The sequence below is a fragment of the Pongo abelii genome, chromosome 15 (assembly GCF_028885655.2).
Source record: "Pongo abelii isolate AG06213 chromosome 15, NHGRI_mPonAbe1-v2.0_pri, whole genome shotgun sequence".
Classification (NCBI taxonomy): Eukaryota; Metazoa; Chordata; class Mammalia; order Primates; family Hominidae; genus Pongo; species Pongo abelii.
In genome coordinates, this window is record NC_072000.2 from 82,495,048 (window position 1) to 82,508,696 (window position 13,649).

The 13,649-nt window shown below is 45.9% G+C and overlaps 1 protein-coding gene across 38 annotated transcripts in view; it reads left to right on the forward strand.

Annotated features, from left to right (window-relative positions):
* NRXN3 (neurexin 3) overlaps window positions 1-13,649 on the forward strand; it is a 1,691,350-nt gene that overhangs the window by 64,790 nt on the left and 1,612,911 nt on the right. For all 38 annotated transcript variants that reach the window (XR_010136857.1, XR_010136859.1, XR_010136858.1 and 35 more), the window contains exon 2: window positions 11,985-13,400. Coding sequence is in view for 33 of the 38 variants with exons in the window: in XM_054529674.2 (XP_054385649.2) it covers window positions 12,692-13,400 (709 nt within the window). In the remaining 5 variants the exon portion in view is untranslated. The remainder of the gene's footprint in view (window positions 1-11,984; window positions 13,401-13,649) is intronic.

Below are 13,649 nucleotides of genomic sequence, written 5' to 3' on the forward strand. Positions count from 1 at the left end.
GAAAGGGCAGAATTGAGGTCTAGTTGTTTGGTGGGAGGACCTGCATCTTTTATTCTTCTTTCCTAGGTGATGGAGAGGCTGGGGTGACATGGAGGGGTCCAGTTTCTATGGAAGGAGAGAAGGCTGGGGAATGCTAGCTGTGCCAGGCACTAAACCTGCCATCCTTCTAAGCTCTGCAAGTCCTAAAACTTGTCCTAGAGGAGACACTGGAGTGTGGGGACCCAGAGAAGAGGGAGTCAGCCATGAGAAGGTTTGAAGAAGGGCATTTCAGGCAGTGGGAAAAGAAATTGCAAAGACTCTGAGGTTGGGCTACACTTAGTGAGTTCTGAAAACACCAAGGAGGTAGCATGGCTGGGGCACAGTGAACAAGGGGAAGAGGAGTAGTAGATGAGATTGGAGAGGTGGCTGGTGCCAGACCGTGGCCATGTGGGGTCTCATAGGCCACAGGGAGGACTTTGGATTTCATTCTGAGTATGTTGAAAACCACTGGAGAGTCTTGGATGAAGGAGTGATGACTTCCATTTTAAGAGGTCATTCTGACTGCTGTATGGAAAATATTTCATAAGGAGCAAAGGTGGAAGCAGGGATACTTGTTGGGAGAACCGTATATAGTCCAAGACAAAAAGAAACACTGGTGTAGTAGAATCAATTGGAGTACAGCTTACGGCCTCCCCTGTGAGGTCTTGGGATGCAGGGCCAAACCTGGAACATCCTGTCAACGGGTAAGGAAACCCTGGGGAGCCTGAAGGTAGAGGAGGAGAGATGGTAGATTGGGTGAGGGGCATCACATAAACTCTGGAGCTAGACCCAGTTCTGCGGTTATTCATTCATTCATTCAACGTATAGTATCCATATTCTTTTTTCCCCCCAGAGAATAGATTTTCTTTAGTCCTTGAGGACTCAGCTTCTTACAGGGACTTTGGCAGAGGTCAGGGGTGTAGTGCCTTGGCTCTAAATTGGGGTGAGCGTGTTTGGTCCTTCTAGGCATCACAGTGATTCCTGACTACTTGCTATGAATGGCACTACTCATGTAGTAATGTTTCACATACAGCTTGGGAGGCACAAAAGCCTTGAAGATACATGATTCATGCATGTCCTGATGGCTGCAGTCTCTGCTGTATTTTGGATGATGAGCTTCTTAATGGCCTTGTCCTTGGCTACACGTAGGGCCAAATTCGTGCAATAAATAGGCTGAATATGGCTGTGGTCCTTTTTGACATGACTGTTGTTCCTTCTCTTCATTGTCATTTTAGAAGTGAGGAGCTGAGATCTGCACCCTTATTAGCATATGACTTTGGAAAAATGACTTCATTTTCCAGAGGCCTCAGTTTACTCATCTCCAAAATGGGGATAATAATAGTTCCTACTTCATACAGGTTTTGTAAGGATTAAATGACTTCACGTGTACCATACTTGGCATAGCGCGTTGCCCAGAGCAAGTGTAATATGAGTGTTTGCTGTTGCTGCTGTGTTGTAAGATGTGTGTGCTGGAAGAACTGTGTAGCAGCCTTTCCACTGGCTTTCCAAAATCACAAAAGGACCAAATTGTCATGGGTCTGGGTCCTGAGCACACTGATCTACACTGTCCCCTTTCTAGGGGCTGTGTGTCATCTGCTCCTGGCTCCCAGGCTCAGCCTTCACCCCCATTGTAACCCTTCCTGGAAATACCTTTTGTGGGCACATTGCTGCCCCTGCTTCCTGCCCCCTGGCACCACATTGCTCTGCAGGAGGTGTGGTCTATGCCTCATACCTGTGAGATGTGCCCGGTAGATGGGGCTGTGCCAGGCCTCACGTTCACCCTGTGGTGAAGCTGGGGGCTGTCTGGTCTGGGTTCACACAGTTCAAATCTGTCCAGAGCCTTTGCCAGTTTGTTCTGTTCTCCTCACCAGCTCTGGCACCTCTTGCTCCATTAATGGAGAATTTGTCAAGTAATGGGAATAATTAGCACAGTGGGGGCTTTACTGTGTCCTGGAAAGAGAACAGAGAGAGCCCTCCCAGCAGCCCCAGACATGATTGCTGGGCAGGCTTATTTTCTCTTGTCTGCGCCTCTCTCCCCTTCTCTTACATGTGTTTGATTTTTTTCCCCCCTCTTTGTGTGGAGAGAGTTGGCTAGGAGAAAAGACTCATAAATTGCACTCTTGCTGGGCTGGTGCTGCGAAAGCTGGATAAGATTGTCCTCTAGGGCTGAATAATTTTCCTCTCCCCTTACCCCCTTTGTGGGGAAAGATCAGCTAAGCACCTAGTTCATTTTCCCCTCCTTTTCCCTCTCCATTTTTTCTCTCTCCCCCAGCCCTCCCTGCTTCCCTTCCCTATCCCCTCATGTAAAGAATTCACTGGCTTTCAATTGAATCTTTTTTAATGGTCCCAAGAGGCGAGGATCTTGAAGGGTGATTATCTTCATTATAAATTATTAACTCTCCCAGCAGCCAGATGGCTTTCCAAACCATGGCTGGGAACTCCAGGCGGGGGAGGCCCACTGGCCAGGGAGGAGGGGATGAGAGAAGGGAGGAGGCTGAAAAGTAAATGGCCACAGCTTCTTGGGTTCCTGGCTGTACTGAGGTTGCTGGGGAGCCTGTTGGCACCTTACAAGGCCTGAGTTCTTTGGTGTGTGAGGGAAGAGTTTGTTGTTGTTGGTTTTCACCCACTAGATAACTCAGGGTGCAACAACTAGGCTACCTTGGGGATGGAGTACAGGTGGTAGGTGGAAAGGAGACTGTTGCCATGAGTTGCTTTTGGTATGAACCTTAGAAGATTGTCAAGGCGTGGTAAGAAGGCATGATTATTTCTGTCCTTTGTGTAGTCTTTGATGTGCAAATCCTGGAAGGTGTATTCATTGTTCTTCCAAATTTATAGGAGAAGAATAAAAAATTGAACAGATCCAGAGGTATCCATATGGTTGCTTGGCCAATAGTTAGTGGAAAGACAGTCTGGTTCTGACTTCCAATCTAGTGGTCTTTCCCTGACATCAGATTTCTCTTCTGCAGTTGCTTATGCCCTACTTGTCCTTCAAGTTTCCTTGCAGGTTCCTCTCCTCTGAGAAACCTCTGACCGCACCAGCCCTGAGTCATCTTGTTCCTCTGGATTGTATTGTACTCCATGCATAGACCTACTTAGTACTGGACATACAACCCCTAAAGATGTCCAGGCTCTTCTGGGTCATCCCCAGTAACAGGGAGCCCACTTCATTTGGAAGTAATCTGCTTCTAAGATAAAGACGTAAATACTCTCTGTAGAACTTCCATTTACTAGACAAAATTCTATCCTGGAGGGCAATAGAGAAACTGTGGGATCTTTCTTCCAATTTAAGAATGCTTCAAAAAAAAGAATGCTTCCTAATCCTGTGGACACTGCTCCTGCCACTGCTGCATTGCCTGTGTTAGCCCAAACACCCTGACACCTCCAAAAATTTCTCCTATAGAGACTCATGTATGACTCTCCACATTGTCTGTGACATTGGAATGAAATTTAAAGAAGTCCATCTACCCAGCCTACTCTCCCTAAGCAGTCCCTGTGATATGGCTTAGCTGTGTCCCCACCCAAATCTTATCTTGAATTGTAGCTCCCATAATTCCCACATGTCATGGGAGGGACCTAGTGGAAAGTAATTGAATCATGGGGGCAGATCTTTCCCAAGCTGTTCTCCTGCTAGTGAGTAGGTCTCATGAGATATGATGGTTTTATAAAGAGGAGTTCCCCTGCACAAGCTTTCTCTTGCCTGCCCCAATGTAAGATGTCCCTTTGCTCTTCTTTCATCTTCTGCCATGATTGTGAGGCTTCTCCAGCCATGAGTCCATTAAACCTCTTTCCTTTATAAAGTACCCAGTCTCAGGTATGTCTCTATTAGCAGCTTGAGAATGGACTAATACATCCCATGAGACACCAACATTAGCCATGCTGCTAGCATGAAATAATAAGCATCAAGGACAACAGTGGACAGCAACAGTAGATAACATTTATTTGGTACTTATCTGTGCTGAGCATTGTCCTAAGGGCTTTCACTTGTACTAAGTGCCTACGTATGATAATTCATTGTTATCATCTGTTTCACAGAGAAGACAGCGGAGGCACGGAGTGGATAAGTGATGGGCTCAAGGTCACATAGGCATCAAATAGCAGGTCTGAGATTTGAACCCAGGAAGTCTGTTTCCAGAGCTCATGCCTTTAACCACTACATTATTCTGCCTGCATGAGAGGGGCACTCATCCTAGCATCAGTGTTCTACTTTGGACCCTAGAGGCTAACCATCACCATATCAAGCCCACACTTGGCAGAGTCTGCTTCTTACATTTGGTCCACCTCCTTATATTATTTAGGCTCATGTCTTTCCTTTCTACTAACATATAAGTGCCTTTCAGGGCTTGAGCTATTTTTATTTATTTATCTTTATGTCTAGAACCTGGGTGCTCCATGGTTAAGCAAAATAAATGAAAAACTTTCTTTCCATTCACTATCTTTCAGCTTACCTACACCTTTCTCAAAGAGTATGACTCAGAATGAAAATTCAGTGACTGGTCAGATTGACACAGATGATGATCTCTTTCTTCCTATAAGTTATACTTCAATTAATATAGTCTAAAATTACATTTGATTATCTGGCAGTCACAAATGCTTTTATATATATGTGTGTGTATATATGTGTGTGTGTGTGTGTCTTTTTGTCAATTTAATTTCTCAATTCTTGTTTACCATATAGTTACAAATTGTACCTTCCATCCTTATGGGTTGTTTATATTGGAGGATCAAGTTATATTACTTTCCATTTATCTCCATCAAATTTTGTCTTATTAGATATAGGCTGCAGTTTTAGCCTATCGTGATCTCTTGGGGTCCCTTCAGCCTCACCTGGCACACTCATAACTCTCAGTGTCAGTTCATCTACACACATGATTATTTGGCTCTCTCCATCTTCACTGGGGCTCTTGATAAACATGAAAGATGAGATCAGGCCTGACCTCCCACAAGAGCCTGTGTCCTAATGGGTTCGCGCCTTCTTTGAATGCTGTTCTTTAGCCAGTGACAAGTCTTCTTGGTCTGTCTGCCTCACAGTCCTCATATCATGAGAAGGTCTGCCGAAGTCCATATATAACTCCTGTGTATCTCTACCATAACAGATCAGTATTCTTGACAGAAAAGGAATTTAGGTTAGCCTGACATGACTTCTTAGTTCTTGTGAAAACTTAGTTTTTAGTTAAAAAAAAAAAAAGTGTTATAGTTAAAGGTTAAAAAAAAAGTCTGTTCCTGTCTCTCCCCATCTCCATCCCGCTTTCAGCACAATATAAACTTCAAATGCTCTTTTCTATGTGTCCATTTGTTAAGAACGGAATTAAGGTCCTTGGAGGCTGTTTCCCCTTCTTTTTCCTAAAGGGTAAGGCTTGGTGACTAAGACTAGGATCAGCTCTGCAGATTTCAGGAAAAGAAGAGAAGATGCAAGAAGGGTGGTATTCCTAGACATGACCAAATTATGGGAGAGAGGACTAGGGTACAGAGTGGGCTGAAAAGAGAGGACAGTGAGCTTCCTGTTGCAAAGCATGGTGGATGTTTACCCTTAGTTTTCTAGAAGAGAGGTTGGTTTTGACTTGGGGAACTGTAAGAAGGAAGTTCCAGCCTAAAAAACAGGAACTAGTAATAATTTTCTTTAAAACCCTTCTTCAAGTGATGTAACAAAAATAATAGATTAACATGTATATGTATCAGGAAGTGCATTAGGTTGCTTTTATTGAAATATAGCGTACATAGAGAAAAGCACATACATTGTAAGTATACAGCTCCCTTGTTGCATTTTCACAAACTGAACACATTACGCAGCATCACCCAGATCAAGAAACAGGATTCCTTCACCCCTTTGCTTTCTAATCATTAACCACTATTCTGACATTTAACAGCATAGAATAAATAATTTTGCCTCTTTTCGGTTTACATAAATGAAGCACATACAGTATGTGTCTTACTTTGCTCAATGTTATGTATGTGAGATTCATCCACGCTTCTGTCGAGATGAAGAGCAATCATTCTCAAAGCTGTATAGTATTTTGCACGAATAGACTACAATTTATTCACTCTACTGCAGGTAGACATTGGGTGATTTTCTAGGTTTTGTCTATTATGAATAGTGTTGCCATGAACATTCTCATGCATGTTTTCAGGTGGACATTTGTAAGCATTTCTGTTCGTATATACCTAAAAGGGTAATTGTGGAGTCCTGGGGTAAAAATGTTCAGCTTTAGTAGATACTGCCAGCATAATTTTCTAAAAGTAGTTACATTTTTATAAATTTTTAAATTTAATAAAGTTCAAAACTGCCCTATGAGATAGGTATTATTCCCCCCCCCCTTCTTTTTTTGATGAAGAAAGACTCAAGAGAGTTGTCCAAGGTTCAATAGCTATAGGAATGAGAGTCTGGGTTTAAATTCAGCTGTGCCTGCCTCCAAAGCCCATGTTCTCTCTCACTAGCCTGAACTACTTTTATATCTTTGAGAGAATTCATGCCTTAACCTCCCTCACGACATGCAGTAGAGCCTTTGCTGTTGTATTAAGGTAGATAGTGCTGACTATGTGAGGTTGCCCTAATGGTGTGGTGTCTGGAGGGGTGTAGTTTAGTTGAGTTAGCACATTTCTGAGGTTCTTGTATAAGAACAAGCCTCTGTCCACCTGCAAAACACACAAGGAGAGAAGAAACAAGCCCATATCCTATGCCTTTGTTCAAGTGCATGGGCAAATGGGTGTGGAGAGCATTGATGGCGAAGATGGGTAAGACATGAGGCTCAGGTTACAGGGAGTTCTGGGTGTAGGTGGCCATATGAGATGGAAGCTTCTGCTAGTTTGTCGGTGACAAGAGTTTTTTATGGTCCAGTATTAGGAGTGTATGAGTCAGGACTCTTGGTCACAACCCAACTCAAACTTGCTAAAGGAAAAAAGTTTTGGTTCATGAAATGGAAGTCACAGGAGTCATTGGGCTTCAGGTCTGGCTAGATCTAGGTGTTAAAACAACATCACTAGAAATCTGTTTGTATCTATTTCTTGGCTCTGGTTTCTTCTTTGTTGTTTTCATTATTAGACAAAATCCTCTCCAATGGTGGAGATGGATCATACTCCACCAGTAATTATGGTGTCTGTGAAGTTTGAGCTTCACTCTAATAATTTGATGATGTGGTAAGAAGAGAGAGAGGATCCTTTTCACAATAATTCCAGTGAAAGTCCCAGCATTAACTCAAATTCAACTTCATTTTGGGTGAGAGACCCTTCTTGAAACTAATCATTGTGGCCAAGAGATTGGAATGTCCCAGTTGACTAAACTGGATCGTATGATTTGGGATTGGGATGAACCTCACTTGAACGACACAGAACGAGATTGGTGGTGAAAATCATTTACCTGCAAAGTGGGGTGAGGGGTGCAGTGAACATGGGGCAAAACCACCAGAGAGCCACTGGAGAGATTTTCCAGTCCTGGTGAGGGCAGGTCATAGGAAGCTTCTGGAAGAAAACCTGGTAAGCCCCACCTGGGGACTGTGGGATGCCTGCAAAGGCTGGGCACAAGGACAGTCATCATGGTGACTTCCTAAATCAAACCCACTTCTAGACAGTCCGACTTCCTTGAGTCTGTCTCAAGCTCAACTAAAGCTCCAGGCAGTTGGAAAAGGGAGCAATGGAATTGGAAGGAGGGGTGGGGAGGGCAAATGGCAGCCAGATCTTCTGAGCCACCCTTGTGGCAAATAGCCCACATGTCAGAGTTGTGTGAGCCCCCCGACCACACCACCCTGCCGCCTCCTAAGCAGCCGGCTTATGAGACATTTGCAAAGATGTTAACCTCACATAAAAAGTGTGCCGTTCGATAATTATGTAAATTAGCTGGCAATTAGATAATGTCACTTACTTTCCCTCTCTCGCTTGATTCCCACACAACAGACAAGTGTTCTGAGCTTCTGCACCAGCCCGGGCCCTGCATGCAGGCTCTGGGGCAAACCACCTGTGTGCATGGCTGCCTGTGTTCTCCTATGGTTCAATAGAGGGTGGCAGTTGTCTGGGCGGGTGAAGAGGGCTCCCTGGCTCCCGTTTTGCCACTTCTTGAGTCTGGCATGCCCCACCAGAGGGGCAAAGAAGGCTGAAGGATAAACGCTGGCAGCAGTTGGAGGCCTGCAATATTTAGTGTAAGGGCATCTCTAGCTTTTGGCCATTTTGGCAATTTCCCAGAGGCTGCAGGAGTGTCCAAAACTAAGAAAGAAATGGAAGGGCTGTAGGAAAGAATGTGGATAGACCATAGAGGGTTAAGTCTACATAAGCCCACTTGTGATGTTATCACTTCTGAAACTGGATTCTGCCTGTGGGAAAGAAAGCTTGGGTTTCCTCAGTCAGCCTTTTTGATCCCCCACAATGCAGGGCAGGGAACGGTGGTATCTCCAGTGCTGGTCTGGGCTGGAGGGGAAGGATGAGGGACTGAATGAATGGGGAGGCTCAGCCTGGAAGGGGTGTGTGGCCCCGACAAAGCAGGCTAAGTGCCCATGATCTTCCCCCACAAGGGAATGTTTCTGGGCAGCACAGTTTTTCATTCGTGGGTTTCCCCAGGTCACTAAGCATGTGCTGCTTTGCTCATTGGGGTCATGTGAGGTTGGCATCCAGAGAGGCATGGGGGCTCAGGATTGCTGTCCTTGTATAAAGTGGGGTTGTATGGAGGCCACTGCGTGGAACAGAAGTCAAGTAATCCACAGGAATGTTCTTCCACTTCTGCTTTTACTGTTCATTCCATCCACAAGTGCTTCCCAAACTCCAGCTCCATGATGAGGCCCTGTGGCAGACACTGTGTTGAAGCAGTCATTGCCTCCAGGGAGCCCCCCATCAGCAATCTGGTTCCAGAGCCTGGGTTCTTAATTGCTGTGCTTTACTGTCTCTGAAGTAAACTTGTCCCCCACCAGTTTGTGACGCCCTGGAGGGTGAGATTGGTGTCTTTATTTTGCTTTGATCCAGCGGTGACTGGGATGAATTGGAGCTCAATAAACAGCTGAATTGAAGGGTTTTCTCTTTTCCTTGAGATGTTGCGCTTTGACTTGGTTGGCATACCTCACCTCATACAAGGATCATATTCTTAGAAATTGTGCCATGTTTCATGTCCTACCCACCTGTTATCCGCGTTTGGCTTCACGTCTTCCACTCACTCCACTCCAGCAGCATCTACCTCCTGCTGTTCTTCAAATATACCAGCTTGCTCCAGCCTCAGTTCTTTTGCATTCACTATTATTTCTGGAACATTCTTCCCAGATACTTACATGGCTGGTTCCCTCACACTCTTTCAAGTCTTTTCTTTTCTTTCTTTGTTTCTTTTTTTCTTTTTGGAGACAGAGTCTTGTTCTGTTGGAACAAGTGGATGGAGTACAGTGGCACGATCTTGGCTCACTGCAAACTCTGCCTCCCGGGTTCCAGCAATTCTCCCTGCCTCAGCCTCCTGAGTAACTGGGATCACAGGCGCCTGCCACCAGGACTAATTTTTGTATTTTTAGTAGAGATGGAGTTTCGCCACGTTGGCCAGGCTGGTCTTGAACTCCTGACCTCAGGTGATCCACCCGCCTCGGCCTCCCAAAGTGCTGGGATTACAGGCACAAGCCACAAGTCTTTACTTAAATTTCACCTTCTCAAACACTCTTTGTGGTGTTTGCCTTTTTTCTGGGGTGTAAATACTCCTTGCCTGTTTATTTCATGCTACCAAAGTCATGCCAACCAGTCAAAGTTTTTGAAATTTTAGCAGCTGGCTCTCACAAGCCTGTATGAGTTGGCACCAGCATACTCCTGTGTCCATGTCTCAGCTGAGCATCCCTTGAACCACTGGGGGTACCTGTGTGTATGGTAAAAGCACTTGATAACAATAACTTGAGCATACCCTGAGAATGACCCTGCATGGCAGATGCACTTGAATATGTGTCCTAAACTAGGGAACCTGGGAGTGGCCAACCAGGAGTTTCGTTCCTTCTCTATGAGGAACATATGAGCCCCTGGCCGGTCTCATGGAACATGGGCTATACAGGGGATCAAGGCCCTTTGTTTTAGGGTAAATGAAGGTTGCCAGATAGGGACTGTTATGGGGAGGGTGCTAAGTAAATATGCTGTGTAAACTGCATCCCTTTTGCAAGCAGTTGCAGCTCTCCTACCCAGCTCACCACCACTGGACTCTCTCCTCTGTATGTAAGTTCCCAATTAAAACCCATTTCTCATTTGCCGGCTCTGGGATTCTTCTTCTGCCTCTTGAACCTGGTACCTTCCTTATCGGAGTCAACGGAAGTTTGGCACAGCACCTGTGCCACACTTTAGGGAACATTGCTTGGACAAAGCCTTTTATAGAGCAAAGGCTTTCCTTATAATGGATTTAATCAGCCTCTTGTTCGTTGGGTTTGTTTGTTCACTGGGAATAGGTGTTTGTTCCTGGTTAAGGAACAGCAGCTTCCTCTTCAAAGAAGGGGTAATAACTAGCTTTGCTGATGTGGTTATCATTAAAATAGTGGCTAGTAATGTTCTGATGGAGCCCATGGTGAATTATCAAATGTGCCAGGTAATAAGCAGCAACTTGCACAGCTCCTAGAAATCACACTGACTGTTTGATCTGAACAGAGAACTCAGTTAGGCGGGCCAGAGTCTGCCCTCAGAAACCAGACTGCATGCTGGTGCATTTCTAACTGTTTCTACATCATCATAAAATACATGTAATATACTCTAGGTCATTTGGAACTATCCAGTATCACTCTAGGAATTTCTTAACTATTCAGTTGTCATCCATTCTGCAGTTTTCATAATCTTTTTTAGTACTTTTGTTTTTACACATTGCTCACTCTATAGCCATACATACATCCACACATACACAGACATACACAAATAACCCCTCCTCCTGTCCCTTCCCACTTCAGAAATAAAGGAAGAAACCTAGGATTTGTTGTCACCTACTATGTATAAAGCCTCACGTGGCCAGCAGCTGTGGCTCATGCCTATAATCCCAGCACTTTTGGAGGCCTAGGTGGGGAGATCAGAAGTTCGAGACCAGCCTGGGCAACATGATGAAACTCCATCTCTACTAAAAATACAAAAATTAGCCGTGCATGGTGGTGCATGCCTGTAATCCCAGCTACTTTGGGAGGCTGAGGCAGGAGAATTGCTTGAACCCAAGAGGTGGAGGTTGCAGTGAGCCGAGCTCATGCCACTGCATTCTAGCCTGGGCAAAAGAGCGAGACTCTGTCTCGAAAAAAAAAAAAAAAGGCTTATGCTAGGATCTTCCTATACCTGATTTCACTGATTCCTCTCTTCAATCTTGGGAAGAGGCTATTATTTTCTCTACTTTACAAATGAGGAAATAGAAGCTCAGATAGGTTAAGAAATGTTCTCAAAGTGCCACATACAGGAACTAGGATTCAAACTCAGCCTTTTTTTTTAGAAGGAATAAAATAATCCTCCTCTCTCAATATTCAGTAAGAGAGGAGGATTATTTTACTCATTACTCACCTTCCAGTTTATTTTCACTGATTTTTATAAACATTTCTTTCACAAATTTAGGGGTAGCAATTTGCCTTAGGCTTCCTACAGTGAGTTGTCAAGTTGAAAAGGAAAAATCTAGAAAAAAGTTAATGTCATTTGCATGCTTTTAATAGGTAAATAAGTAAAAATTAGGTGTGGGTATTCGAATATATAAAATGTTAGCACTTATCTTAAAAATATATTTTGGCAATGTGACCTTGTGATGTGAATATTCTAATAATGTGCTGATTTGGCTTTGGGGATTTTTATTATTTTTACATATGGAAAACCTGAGTGCATCATTAGGACCTGGGCGTCTTGTAGTGGCTCTGGAAGAACCCACGGCCTCCCTCCTGTTTGAAGCACTAAGCACTGTAGCAATCACTAGAATAGCTTGGCTCGAAGTCAGCATTCCATCAATACTTGTGAAATAGGATGCAATGTTTTCCTGATATATGGCCCTAATCTTTCTCTCCTTCTCCCTCTCCTTCTTCCCACAGGTCTTTTCTCTGGAGTCCTGGGAGGCAAGTTATGGGCAGCACTGCTTCTGGCCGCACCATGAAGCCTGAGTCTGCTTGCGCTCTGCCCAGGGCCCTGCTCTGTCTGAGCATTGGGCTTCTAGCTGTCCCCCTCCCCGCAGCCTGCCACTGCTAGGAGGTAGAACTTTAGGACTGGTCCTTGGCCTGTTTCTACCTGTCACCTGGCTCACCTCACCACTCACTCCTCCTCCATCACAGCACCCCGGCCCTCCCTGTCCCTGGCCTCCCTGGCTGGGGCATTTGGGGGTCCGTTGGGAGGAGTGCATCGCTGAAGTCTTCTTCATACTCTCCTGCACCTTCTCCTCCTTGAGTCAAGGCCTCCGGATCCACATGGATAGCTGAGATCTTTTCTTGGAGAAAGACGCTTTCCTCTTTACTCCAGTCCCTCACTTCCCCACCTGATTTTCCTCCTCTTCTGCTGGTCCTGTCTTTTTCTACTGCCTCTTTATTCAATTTCTTGCTTGTGTGCCCCTCTGGGACTCTCTTGTACACTTTCCTCCCTCTCCACCATCTCAGGATCTGTGTGTGTGCTGCCTTCCTCCTGTGTGCTTTCTGTCCCCCCATCTCTGTCTTGTCTTCCTCTCCCACTTCTATTTCCAAAGGGAGAGATCCTCTCTGGGCTGTTCCCTGGCCTGTCTGCTCCTCCGGGCTCTGTCCCAGCAGCGACAATGAGCTCCACACTCCACTCAGTTTTCTTCACCCTGAAGGTCAGCATCCTGCTGGGGTCCCTGCTGGGGCTCTGCCTGGGCCTTGAGTTCATGGGCCTCCCCAACCAGTGGGCCCGCTACCTCCGCTGGGATGCCAGCACACGCAGTGACCTGAGTTTCCAGTTCAAGACCAACGTCTCCACGGGGCTGCTCCTCTACCTGGATGATGGCGGCGTTTGCGACTTCCTATGCCTCTCCTTGGTAGATGGCCGTGTTCAGCTCCGCTTCAGCATGGACTGTGCCGAGACTGCCGTGCTGTCCAACAAGCAGGTGAATGACAGCAGCTGGCACTTCCTCATGGTGAGCCGTGACCGCCTGCGCACGGTGCTGATGCTTGATGGCGAGGGCCAGTCTGGGGAGCTGCAGCCCCAGCGGCCCTACATGGATGTGGTCAGTGACTTGTTCCTCGGTGGAGTCCCTGCTGACATACGACCTTCTGCCCTGACCCTTGATGGAATACAGGCCATGCCCAGCTTCAAGGGATTAATTCTGGATCTCAAGTATGGAAACTCGGAGCCTCGGCTTCTGGGGAGCCAGGGTGTCCAGATGGATGCCGGGGGACCCTGTGGTGAGCGTCCCTGTGAAAATGGTGGGATCTGCTTTCTCCTGGACGGCCACCCCACCTGTGACTGTTCTACCACTGGCTATGGTGGCAAGCTCTGCTCAGAAGGTAAGACCCTCTCCCTCTCTTGCTAGAGACCCACCCACGGGATAGCTGAGGCTGGGGCTCCTGATAGAAACCCATTCTATATGGATGCACATCTTTAGCTGCATGTTAGATCACTGGTCCCCTTGCCCTAAGGAGGCAGTGGAAATCCTTTGCCTACGCTTAATGGAGAATCTGTCAGATCTCAGCAGGAGTAGAATCCTGGCCCCTGAACCCTGGGCTCTGTACCCTACTCAGAGGGTTAGATGAAGT